Genomic DNA, 13,653 nt, shown 5'->3' on the forward strand with positions numbered 1-13,653 from the left:
TTAGACAATTTCTATGTGCGCACAAATCTAAATCCTTTGTTTAGTACAATAGGTTTAAATTCGTTTGCACTGATCAGTGCTTATACATACTAAGGGTTAATAAATCGGAAAGAACTAGAAACATCTTTATATGTTCTAGTTCTTTAGTAGAGAGGTAACTTGACCGTTACATGGGTTAGGTACCATTGCCGTCACTGTTAACTGTACATCGGTGGACCTTATGTCTTTTGTAATAAGGCCCACCGATGTACCTACAGCTAGGAGTGTTGCTGTTTGTACATGTTTGTTTCATATAAACTCCACAGTGGCTAATCGTTGTGACAGTTTGAAAAAAGGAGCTAATTGATGTCTTGTCAGTCAAACACCTTTTTTAACCTAGAAACAAATTGTATGTAGTATATTAGAAGCAAATTGTATGTAGTTTCGCCGGCGCGAACACGGGGGAAGCGAGATGGAAAAAATAACAAAAACAGTACAAGGGGGACAGACGGAGCGAGCAACGCGAAGTGAGCCTCTATCCATAGGCCTTGAAGCGAGCTACAGGCGAGTGACAGTCTCTTTCCGCCTGGCAGTCCGCGCGGCGTGAGTCAGCCCGAGCCTCGCACCGCTCACCACCGTCAGTGTCACTCTCGCCGTTGGCCGCACCACGCACTCGTGCTCGCGCTCGCTCACCACACGCTCTCTCCACACTGCGGCGTGTTCAAAGCATAGGTGTTTCGATTACACCACTCGGTTGCGAAAGTCTGCGCGATGATATACAAGTGAGAGCCGACATCGGACGCCAGGGTAACGCTCATCGCGCACGGTGAGCCAGTTTATTCGACGAGAGACATTCGAAACGCGCCAGCTGTGAGGGACGGGGGGCGCAACGGCGTCGGTTGCACACGCGGGAGCGACGTTTCCTAACATATTTACTTTACTGTGAGAGAGCTACGAAAACCAATTTTTAATGTGTCAAGTCAGTATAGCATATTGCTGCTACGTCAGATCGCAGAACGCCTCGAGCAGGAACTACAAGGTTATGCAAATGAGTTCTGAACGCTTCTATACTAGGGGTAATCAAAAGACCATTCATAACTTCAATAAACTTTAACGTACCGGTTACCGTACGATAGTCTAAGTGCTTATCTATCGTTTCTCTATTATCGTTCGGTGTCGCGATCGCTAATTGCTAATTACTGTGGGAGTCGAGTGATAAGAAGCGGGCGCGTTATCAGCGGGCGAGGGCGACGGAGCGCGCAGCACTCGCGGCACAGCAGGGCAGCAGCAGCACTCTCAGCAGCGATGGCAGCCACGCAGGAGGAGACGCTGCTCGCGCGCTGCGAGATCCCCATCATCGACCTGGCGCACATAGGTGAGCCTTCTTACTTTCGCTTGCTCATTGTCACCGCCACCGACCGAGCGCATTCACTTTGTTAAACACGGTCAGCGTCGAAACAGACCGCTACCTAAATCTCACTACAAATATAACGGTCGATCCCAATTCTTTACTTACCTACACAAACGACAAAGCGAAGGCGAAACGTTTGTTACCTGCGCGCGCATCCTTATTATTATATTAAAAAAGCTGGCGGACCAGATCTCGCGCAACATTGCGTGCTTACGAAGCGACAGCTGTGCCCCGAGACTCCCTACCTGCTACGATTTGATTAACGTCCAACACAAATTGCGCTCGCGTTCATCCCGCTCGAGTTCAAAGACCGCACATTATTTAGAAGTCAGTCTAAGAGTTCAACTCGGTTCATGCACCTAGTTCATAAATCATCCGAACACCGCCGACCCATATAGACGCTGCATCTTTCAGCAAACTGAACGTAAATAATGAGGTCACTGGAAATAGTAAACAAAGACTGAAATTACTGAAAGGATGAGTAAGAGGGGCATGTCCACGGCGCCACTACAGGCAACCGACCGCTATGAGTCAACAACAAACATCCTTTTAAGAATTTAAACAAAGCTGGTTTTGGGAAATAATGTATATACAGTAGAGTCCGGTTATAACGACACCCAAGGGACCGCTGATATTACGTCGTACTAACCGGACGTCGTACAAAACGAGCCGCCAATTTCAAAATATTTTTTAATCAAAATAATTACATCATTTTGTATTTATTAATACTTATGCGACAATCAAAGAAATAAAACATTTCTTTTAAAATATATATTTACGTTAGTATTACGACACCTTGGCTTAAATGGAGAGACTTGTGTGTTTAGAAGAAGCCACTTTTCATCAAGGTACGCGTACTCACTCGTCATCCGCAAATTACTCGAATCCCGTAAAATAAAACGTCGTAATTCTTGGGGATCTAATCAAGATGACGTTGTTTTATCACATAGTTCCTGTGGCCACCTCCTGTGTCCCATCGACATATCAGCTCGAAGGTACCTACCAAAATATTGCATAGTCACCCAGCTTACATAATTATTTCTTATTTATCTTATTTCTTTTTATTATGTGTGTGAAGTTTAAGCTCAATCGAATAATGGGAATTGTTTTATTTAGTTTGCAAGATTACGAAAAGTCGCATGACTATCTATTTCATCGCTCCCTATATGCAAAAAGGGGAGGAGAGTTGGGTGCGCGGGACGGAGTAAGCTTCTTACCAACAATTTATTTGTAAAAACTACGTCGCTCGTCGTTGTAACCGGACTTGACGGACGGATTTTGAGTCAATTTCCGTCGTTAAAAGCGATCGGTCGTTATAAGCGGAGTCGTTATAAACGGTTGTGCTTTCATAGTAGCTTGTACTAAAACCAAACAAGTGCCTATACTTACGTCGCTATAAGCGGTTGGTTGTTATATGCGGAGTCGTACTAACCGGACTCTACTGTACCTATAAGTTACTTCTTTACAGTACTAATTTTATTAATATTATACAGGGGGTAATCGTTAAGTGTAGCCAGGCGATAATTGCGTAAATATAACAGATATCAGAAAACTTCCAATTGATATCGAAAGTGCGTTACCCAATGAGTAAAATTACATTACGAGTAGTAACTTTTATTAAATAAAAGCATACATTTAGTACGACGACTCACCCCTCAAAGAACGTCGGTGTCGTAAGAGATAAAACTGCTTGAGATTCATAATAAACTCTGTAATAAAACGTTATTATATTTTCGAGAAGTTCGAGATTGTAATTCAATAGGTATACCCATAAATTAAAGACGCAATGAAATATGAAATGGAACTTGAGTAAGTAGTTGATCCGGTGGTTATGGCTACATAAGTCGGAAGCCGTATCTTCTAACTTAGGGAGCAGACACAAAAAAAGCAAGCCTTGCAACTGGGGGCAATGGCCGGCGGTCCCGCGCTCCCTTCCACATGCCACTGCGTTTCCCGATTCGCACTCGTCCCCATTCTACATGGTATTCTAGGTACAAGTATCTTTACTCTCATCTCCTCTTGCTCCTACTTAATTAATCTCATCTCCTCTTGCTCCTACTTAATTAATCTCATTTTACACAATAGGTACCTATAACTATTAATTACCCTAATACTGACGGTACGTACCAACACGCTCCGCAATTGTTGCGCTATTTAGGGTCCTAGCTATATTGGTTGTTCAATACTTACGCTATAGAACTTCCAATTTAGCAAGAACCTCAAATGGCATAACAATCCCGTGTGGTGACTCTACGTAAGGTATTCAAAGCCAAAAATTGAAATAAGTACTGGACTGAGTCAATTATGTAATTGCAAATCTACCGTTAAGAAAGTTATTATTTTGTATTTTATTTATAACGTAAATATCACATAATTCTCTTTTCACCACACCAGCTCGGAAAGACTTACTTTGCACTTCAAAAACTGATAGCAAAGTTGCATTTTATTCACATTTGAGGCAAAGTAATCAAATGCAAATTTAGAGTTGTTTTCTTATGTTTGCTGGTAGAATTGACTTTCAAATGATGATTTTGGATGATAAATATTTAATAACATTCATTTGGATTTGGTTTGATATTTAACATTTAATATTTGCTTCGGGTTGGTGTGGTGAAAAATTTTGTGTTTCACTCGGGGGCAAATTTTGTTTAACCCTCGTGCTTTGAAACCCTCGCAACGCTCAAGATTCCATTTTCCAAACCACTCGCTACGCTCGTGGTTCAATTTTGGAATATTTCGCCTGCTCGGGTATCAATATTAGCACGAGCGGTTAAACAATAACTTTGCCCCCTTGTAAAACAAATAACTATTAAGGAAATCCTTAAGGGCGCCCTAGAATGAAGTATTAAGGTCTCAGGTAACTGAAAAAAAAGTCATTAGTAAATAGATGCGCAATTAATAGATATGCATTTATTTTTAGTGTCCTTCAATATTGAAAAGACCAACGGAAATAATCTAAACCTCTCTATAAGCTGGGCCCTATATTGATTGATTGATATTATGTAACAAAACCAACATCACTACGGAATATTGAAATAAACAAGAAAGTAGAGGTATTTTATCGCAAATTCCGATCCACTAAAGCGATTAGTGCTAATCAGCCTGATATAGACACTAATTTTTATACCCATATTATAAACTAATAAGCTAACTTAAGTTTAAAGAGAAATAAAGGGATAATCATACAGACCTATGCATATTGTCATACCCGAGTTACATTTCAATTTTCATATTACATAAATATAACATGTTATCTATACACAACAGAAGCAGCATTATACACAGCAGAAGTGAGCATAAAATATATGGTGCGGTATAACGCCATCTGGTTCGGCTGTCAAACATACCTCACGATGCAAGGGGTTTCTTGGGACACGATTTTTCCTTCTTTTTATGCTCTTCCGTAATCAAATCATAATATACTCTGTGTATAAAAGTAGGTAATGATACCTTGTTACTGATCGTGTCTGGTCCGCAATATAACCGTCTGCCAAACTAGCACTGACCCACATTTTGGACGAATTCATTCATCAGTTTCATCATTCAGTCTCGCCCACGTCAGCTTGTAACAGCTAGGTTATTTAAAACTGTAAGAATGTCATAGTTACATACCTATGTTACGAAGAAATCACTAATTTTTAACCGACTTCCAAATCTCAAAGAAGGAGGTTATCAATTCGGCTGTATGTTTTTTAACCGACTTCCAAATCTAAAAGGAGGAGGTTATCAATTCGGTTGTATGTTTTTTTTATATTTTTTTATGTTTGTTACTCCATAGCTCCGTCATTACTGGGCCGATTTTGAAAATTTTTTTTTGATTGTATGTATATGCATACAGATTGGTCCCGTTTTTGTCAAAATCCAGTTCTGATGATGGGATCCATGAGGAATCGAGGGAACTCCTCAAATCTTAAAGGTATACATATAGTGATTTTTATGTTTTTATCAACAAATCAAGCAGATACATTCAAAAAAGTGACATTTGATGAAGTGGAACTGCTGATGATGATCAGAACGGAACTCTTCAACGACGCATAGTACACGTTTGGCGATTTGTCCTCTTCGTTATGTTTGTTAAGCAAGTTAAGTCTTTAAGCCGTATTTTTGTCAAGCTCGAGTTCTGATGATGGGATCCATGAGGAATCGAGGGAACTCCTCAAATTTTAAAGGCATGCGTATAGAGATTTTTGTATTTACATCAGAAAATCAAGCATTTTCATTAAAAACTGTCGTATTTGATGAAGTGGAACTGCTGATGATGATCAGAACAGAACTCTTCAACGACGCATAGTTCACGTTTGGCGATTTTTCCTCTTCGTTATGTTTATTAAGCAAGTTAAGTTTTTAAGGCACATTTTTGTCAAGCTCGAGTTCTGATGATGGGATCCATAAGGAATCGAGGGAACTCCTCAAATATTAAAGGCATACGTATAGATTTTTTTGTATTTTCATAATAAAATCAAGCATTTACATTAAAAACTGTCGCATTTGATGAAGTGGAACTGCTGATGATGACCAGAACAGAACTCTTCAATGACGCATGGTACACGTTTGGTGATTACGAATTTCGATTTTGACTTGGACTGGGACCCGGACTCGGACTCATACCCGGATCCGGTTCGGACCCGGATCCGGTTCGGACCCGGATCCGGTTTGGACCCGGACCTGGACTCGGATCCGGATTCGGACCCGGACTCGGAACCGGACTCGGACCCGGACTCGGATCCGGACTCGGACCCGGTCTCGGACCCGGACACGGACCCGGACTCGGACCCGGACTCGGACCCGGACTCGGATCCGGACTCGGACCCGGACTCGGACCCCGAACTTGACCCAGAAAACCACTATGATACCTTAACTAAATAAACAACTATGATTACCTACCATAAAATTAATGTAGGTATAAAGTACGATGATGCCAATCTTACTAGCCCCTCCCGCTTAAACCCCCGTACACCGCACGGCATGCGCCATTAAGTGGGTTAGGTTAGGTTTGAACTGCGATCCTCACAGAACCGAACAAGGATTAGGTTAGGTTAGAACTGCGAGCCTTACAGAAACGAAATGCTACTTGAAAAGTGGGTTTGATTAGGTTCGAACTGCGATCCGCACAGAACCGAACTGCTATCTGAGGAGTGGGTTAGGTTAGGCTAGAACTACGACCCTCATGGCTCCTCTTCACGATGGGCCAACGCCGGCCACTCCAAGGGACGCATTTATGCGTTAGAGAGAGCAAGTGATATTGCTATCTCATTCTACCGCATGGCTGCGTCCCTTGGAGTGGCCGGCGTTGGCCCATCCTGTAGAGGAGCCATTATACAGAAGCGAAATGCTAGTAGAAAAGTGGGTGGTTTTACCTCTTTTTCTACATAGTGTACCATCTACAATAATCTTTCATCGGCCCCCATGGAAGTCGGTTTTTTTAACCGACTTCCAAATCTCAAAGAAGGAGGTTATCAATTCGGTTGTATGTTTTTTTTTATTTTTTTTATTTTTTTTTTTATTTTTTTTTATGTTTGTTACTCCATAACTCCGTCATTACTGAACCGATTTTGAAAATTCTTTTTTTGATTGAATGTATATGCATACAGATTGGTCCCGTTTTTGTCAAAATCCAGTTCTGATGATGGGATCCATGAGGAATCGAGGGAACTCCTCAAATCTTAAAGGCATACACATAGTGATTTTTGTTTTTTTATCAACGAATCAAGCATATACATCCAAAAAAGTGACATTTGATGAAGTGGAACTGCTGATGATGATCTGAACGGAACTCTTCAACGACGCATAGTTCACGGTTGGCGATTTGTCCTCTTCGTTATGTTTGTTAAGCAAGTTAAATTTTTAAGCCACATTTTTGTCAAGCTCGAGTTCTGATGATGGGATCCATGAGGAATCAAGGGAACTCCTCAAATCTTAAAGGCATGCGTATAGAGATTTTTGTATTTACATCAGAAAATCAAGCATTTTCATTAAAAACTGTTGCATTTGATGAAGTGGAACTGCTGATGATGATCAGAACAGAACTCTTCAACGACGCATAGTTCACGGTTGGCGATTTGTCCTCGTCGTTATGTTTGTTAAGCAAGTTAAGTTTTTAAGCCACATTTTTTGTCAAGCTCGAGTTCTGATGATGGGATCCATGAGGAATCAAGGGAACTCCTCAAATCTTAAAGGCATGCGTATAGAGATTTTTGTATTTACATCAGAAAATCAAGCATTTTCATTAAAAACTGTCGCATTTGATGAAGTGGAACTGCTGATGATGACCAGAACAGAACTCTTCAATGACGCTCGACGCAATGACTCTCATACCCGGATCCGGTTCGGACCCGGATCCGGTTCGGACCCGGACCTGGACTCGGATCCGGATTCGGACCCGGACTCGGAACCGGACTCGGACTCGGATCCGGACTCGGACCCGGTCTCGGACCCGGACACGGACCCGGACTCTGACCCGGACTCGGACCCGGACTCGGACCCGGACCTTGACCCAGAAAACCACTATGATACCTTAACTAAATAAACAACTATGATTACCTACCATAAAATTAATGTAGGTATAAAGTACGATGATGCCAATCTTACTAGCCCCTCCCGCTTAAACCCCCGTACACCGCACGGCGTGCGCCATTAAGTGGGTTAGGTTAGGTTTGAACTGCGATCCTCACAGAACCGAACAAGGATTAGGTTAGGTTCGAACTGCGAGCCTTACAGAAACGAAATGCTACTTGAAAAGTGGGTTTGATTAGGTTCGAACTGCGATCCGCACAGAACCGAACTGCTATCTGAGGAGTGGGTTAGGTTAGGCTAGAACTACGACCCTCATGGCTCCTCTTCACGATGGGCCAACGCCGGCCACTCCAAGGGACGCATTTATGCGTTAGAGGGAGCAAGTGATAGTGCATGGCTGCGTCCCTTGGAGTGGCCGGCGTTGGCCCATCCTGTAGAGGAGCCATTATACAGAAGCGAAATGCTAGTAAAAAAGTGGGTGGTTTTACCTCCTTTTCTACATAGTGTACCATCTACAATAATCTTTCATCGGCCGCCATGGAAGTAGGTTTTTTTTTCTTAAAAATTATTTTCTTAAAAATTATTAGAGCTCCGTACAAAACTTTGTTCACGGAGCTCTTATGGGATCACTACATTCACTACGGTCAGGCGTGGCTCACTCCGCGATTTCGTCGCTTTGCTACAGGTAGCTAAAAGTACATCCGTTCCATACCAATTTTGGTGGCTAGCCATGGCGCTGTCGCCACCTAACGGCCATATCTGTCCTGATAGTAACAGACGCGTTATGTTAGAGAGTGAGTCTTCTGTACCTAGTACTATTATTTTCACCACACCAACTCGGAAAGGCTTAGGTACTATGCACTTCAAAAACTGATAGCAAAGTTACATTTTATTCACATGTGAGGCAAACTAATAAAGTGCAAATTTTTAGTTGTTTTCTTACGTTTGCTGGTAGAATTGACTTTTCAATTATGATTTTGGATGATAAATATTTAATAATATTCATTTCGATTTGATTTGGTTTGATTTTGTTTTGATATTTTACATTTAAAATTTACTTCGGGTTGGTGTGGTGAAATATTTTGTGCTTCACTCGGGGGCAAATTTTGTTTAACCCTCGTGCTTTGAAACCCTCGCAACGCTCAAGATTCCATTTTTCGAACCACTCGCTACGCTTGTGGTTCAATTTTGGAATGTTTCGCTTGCTCGGGTATCAATATTAGCAAGTCCCCTTGTAAAACAGTCAAAGGGATCTGACGCCAGAGTTCACAAAATCATCATTATCATCATCATTTCAGCCTATTTACGTCCCACTGCTGAGCACAGGCCTCCTCTCATGCGCGAGAGGGCTTGGGCTATAGTCCCCACGCTAGCCCAATGCGGATTGGGCTAAACAAAGTAATATCGTAATATTATTACGTATTAAGTAGGCGATTTACCTGGGGGCCAATGTTTGAAATTCGACCACTCGATTTCGTGTATTTCGTTAAATGATATCTCCACTACTAGGCGTTTAAATTCTACTAATAGAATTGAAATCGAGTGGTCAATACCAATAGATTCCAAATTTCGATCGTTCGTATTTCAAAAATTAGCATTTCGCCGTTTTCCACCGATTTTCGAGTGACGAAATCGAGTGATCGAAATTCAAAAATCGGCCCCCTGTACACATTAGCATTTTGTAAGAAATTGATACAAATATCATAATATGTACCTAGCTATGTCTTTTCTCATTAATACAATTTGTTACCTATTTAAAATTATTATCGTAGCCGAAGCCGATGTTACGGGGTAGGCTCTGTCGTGTCTACTCTATTCGTCACCTGTTACAAAACTAGCGAAATATAGTAGCCACGTCTATTATTACTTTTTAGAGTCAAATCGGGCCCCAAGACCGTGTCGGGCTCAAAACAGTGAATGTCAAACAACAAATGTGGTAGACCAGAGCGCGGCGCGCTCATGCTTTCTTCCGTGAATATCGGCGTCATATCCACCAAAAATACGTATATCCTACAGTTTAAGTTTCCCATACTGACCCAATCCATGGCCTCGCCTGCATCATCTGGCATGAACATTATTTGGAGCCCGACTTATAGCCTAAGCGACAACAGTGCTGCATAGATTAGCCTCCTACTTCAGTCGACCTACATCATAAATCTAGTTAATAAATACCTACGCCGACGCGAAAGCGGCGGTTGGACTAACATACACTCCTTAGTGATTCAGGGCTTGATCAGGATCGGATGATACTAGGTCATGGAAACCTATTAATTGATTATACAAAGTTAGACTAAGAAAAGTCTGCCACGATTATGACACCACGCGCAGTGCAAGTGTTTAACCGTCAAACTTTTACGAAATCATGACGTAGAAATAACACTTGCACCGCGTAGGTACTCGTATGCTATCTAATCGTTGCAGACTTTTCTTGATCTAACTCTACAAACTTTCGTTTCGCTGTAGGTACCTCTACATAAGCGAGATGCAGTGCCAAAAATATCCTCGTTCATTATGGTTGCAAAGTTTTAAATATGATAATTATCTTCAAATAATATTATTCGTGTTATCATTTTGATGACGTTAGTCGCCTACTGTATTATTGATTGCGCGAAAATATTTCACAATAATACTCGCTACCCGCGTCTGAATTTCAATAATATTATGGACCATGTTGTATTCATGACTGTCGGAGTCGCGGCAATCTGGTTCTTCATGAAATTCTAAGCGACTCTGGGTGTTTCTTAACCTCGCAAGTCGCAAGGCCCAGGTGGCAGAGACGACTATACCTGTAGACTGTATTGAGACCTACGTGGATGCATGCCACCAGTGATCGTAGATGTATGTAATGAAAATAATCTATATACAGATTATATGTACCTATAGTTCGTGTTTTTAGCATTAGAAAGAACTTGAGAGAAGGTAAGCGATCTTGCCATGTCTTTTAATTGAAAAACGCTTTTTAAAAATCATTAACTATTACTTCTGAAAGCAGAAGAATATAAAAGATCGTATTAGATTCATAATTGTTACATATAATTTGCTGTACTTAACTTATTAAAAATAAGTATATAATAAATGTGTTTTTCAATTAAAAGACACATCAAGATTGTTTACCTAATTTCTAATGCTAAAAAAACGAAGTATAGTGAATCGTACAAAGAAAAAAATTCATTTTTGGTACAAGCTTCTATCGCTGACTGTACTTTTCTTTAATAATACGAGAAATATCCTAATGTTACGACAGTAGTAAAAAAACTAAGTAAATTATTTACACGGGACAGGATTGTTATGGGTTGTTAGCTGACCATATATGTGGAGTCGCTAAACTCTTCAGTAAAGATCCATGTGTGTCCATGTGTCCATGTTAGTGGAATTCAAATTGACAGACCTATCGTATGGTATTCGTATGCCATTGTCCTCAACTAAAACGCTGTAGCTACATCCTAATGACGTTCGTCGTCCATTGTGCGACGCAGGGTTTCGCCATCTGTGTACACCAAACAACAAGACAAGGGGAATAATAAAATTATGCAAATATCTACGTAGACTGACCCTGGAAGCCGTCTCGCCTCTGTCGGACAATATTAAAATGATTTTGAACCAGTATGTTCCTTTTGGGATTGGACATATATAGACAGTGACAATCAAATAGATAGATACCTACACGCTAGCTAAAGCTATGTATATTCGCCTAAGGCCTATTAAGGCCCTATCATTACTACTAGTAAATGTACGCACTTAATTTACCTACTGTCCAACTATGTTTACATTTTTGCAAATAAATATCTTATCTTTTATCTGTACCAATTGTTTAGATGCAATATATTAAAGCAACAGTGACAGTTGCGTTTCGTCCGCTACGGGGCGTAAACGATTGGCATGTTGGCTACGCATCAGTGGCGGAAAGTCCATGGAACTCTATTCCCACCGGCTTGCCCATTTAAAGACATCTTAGAACATAATTTTTTGATGATCAGAAATCCCAAGGAAATAGCAAGCCAAATAAACATCGGCTTACCTAGTGATCATTTTTGACATGCCGCTACTGCTACGCACCCTGCTCCTTCCGTGTTAGGGTTTATTTGTTACCGATTACAGTCACACCTACTTGTGGCATTTCACAGGTGCAAATAGTGTAGAAAACAAAACGGATTGTTTTGAACGAAAGCAAGGTTCACGTGCACGACTCCGATTGTTCAACGCCATCGTAGATTTATTGGTTCACGGCTCGGCACGTGCACGACGTACTTACCTGTGTAGAACCAATCAGTGGACCTTGCTCTTATCGGCTTGGATGCAGTTTCATTACAATGCATACTTAAGCTTGGAACTTTTTCTTTTCCATGCAGACCGATTTTCATGGTTCAATGTTAGGTTACGAGTATGTACTCGTAGCTATCCCGAAGACAAAACTCTTCCCCGTTATCTGTGCAAAACTTGCTGCTAATACCTACAAGAAACAAACTAGGATTGGAAAATTGGATAAAATAAAACTTTCTTACCCTGGCTCTACTTTATAGAGATGCACTAACTGTGTTTCACAATTTTTTTCTTTTTGTCTTTAGAACATGACAAAATCTTACCTACCTACCCACTTAAATTGTTAACCCGAGGTGTTGGTTTTTCCGAGGGTCTACAGTATTGGGTTCTTCAAAAGGAGTGTACAGGTTTTTAAAAGGTCGGCAACGCGCATGTAACACCTCTGGAGTTGCAGGCGTCCATAGGCTACGGTGACTGCTTACCATCAGGCGGGCCGTATGCTTGTTTGCCACCGATGTGGTATAAAAAAAAATTGTTAACCGTGCAGGTAAACTCATGGTTGTCTTTATTTGTGTCCGCCAGGCCAACTAGGCATAGGGTATACAGAAAGACTTAAATTAAGTAAATAAGTATACGTTTGCAGACGGTATTTTTAATGAGATTTGCCACGTAACGGTAACTAAAATTCTACGCCTAATTTTAAGTCACTTTTGTTTATCCGATTGAATCCCAACAAACAATTAGGCGACACTTAGCACTTATTTTATCACCTAAAGACATATAACGGCTGTAGAATAGCTATATACTCTAAGCTTACAGGCTCTGGTGACATCAAGGTCTTTAAGAGGTCCATGTATAGCTTTAAGATCCACAGTAGCCGTTTTGGCCGCTATAATGGATCTTAAGCAGCTAGTGTTATAGCTCAAAGTGAATTCTACCACCTTAACATCTATATGAGCAATAAGCAGCTGCAATTTTCACTTAAGGTTCTAAACAGGCGATAAAAACTCTTTTATAGCTCCGTTACTCCCAATAAGGTTTAAGATCATTTAATCTCATTAAGAATTTTACAATTTACTTGCACGAGATAAAACATTAATAATAAAAAGATTATAATAATATGGATATGAGCGTCATAAATCCAATCGCTTCTTAACTCTCTCGTCTCACTTACAGTCGAAAAGAGAAGTTATGAGTCACTTTTATAGATCATGTAGTCGCAGACGGGCGTTATTCAATACCTTACTTAGTACATTTTATAGTGTTATTAGAGTCTTACTTACAACCTAAGCCTATAGCGCCATGTTAATATGACCGATGAATCAATAAGCAAAACAAAAACTGTTAATTAGAACGTAAATACTTAATAAAAATCGATACTTTTACTCAATATAGACATAATGTTCGTATTGTTGTATTTAAAACCGGACTTCACGTATATTGTGTAATTTTGCGAAAATTAAATACGGTGGACCACAATTTAAAAAATA

General features: G+C 40.6%; 2 protein-coding genes across 2 annotated transcripts in view; one reads left to right on the plus strand and one right to left on the minus strand.

The window, feature by feature from the left end:
• LOC134678556 (probable nucleoporin Nup54) overlaps positions 1-13,653 on the minus strand; it is a 294,899-nt gene that overhangs the window by 202,379 nt on the left and 78,867 nt on the right. The gene's annotated exons all lie outside the window — the stretch shown is intronic.
• LOC134678564 (uncharacterized) overlaps positions 529-13,653 on the plus strand; it is a 46,822-nt gene continuing 33,697 nt past the window's right edge. The window contains exon 1 of the mRNA XM_063537185.1: positions 529-1,354. Within this exon, the coding sequence (XP_063393255.1) occupies positions 1,285-1,354 (70 nt within the window). The 5' untranslated portion in view covers positions 529-1,284. The remainder of the gene's footprint in view (positions 1,355-13,653) is intronic.

The sequence above is a fragment of the Cydia fagiglandana genome, chromosome Z (genome assembly GCF_963556715.1).
Source record: "Cydia fagiglandana chromosome Z, ilCydFagi1.1, whole genome shotgun sequence".
NCBI lineage: Eukaryota > Metazoa > Arthropoda > Insecta > Lepidoptera > Tortricidae > Cydia > Cydia fagiglandana.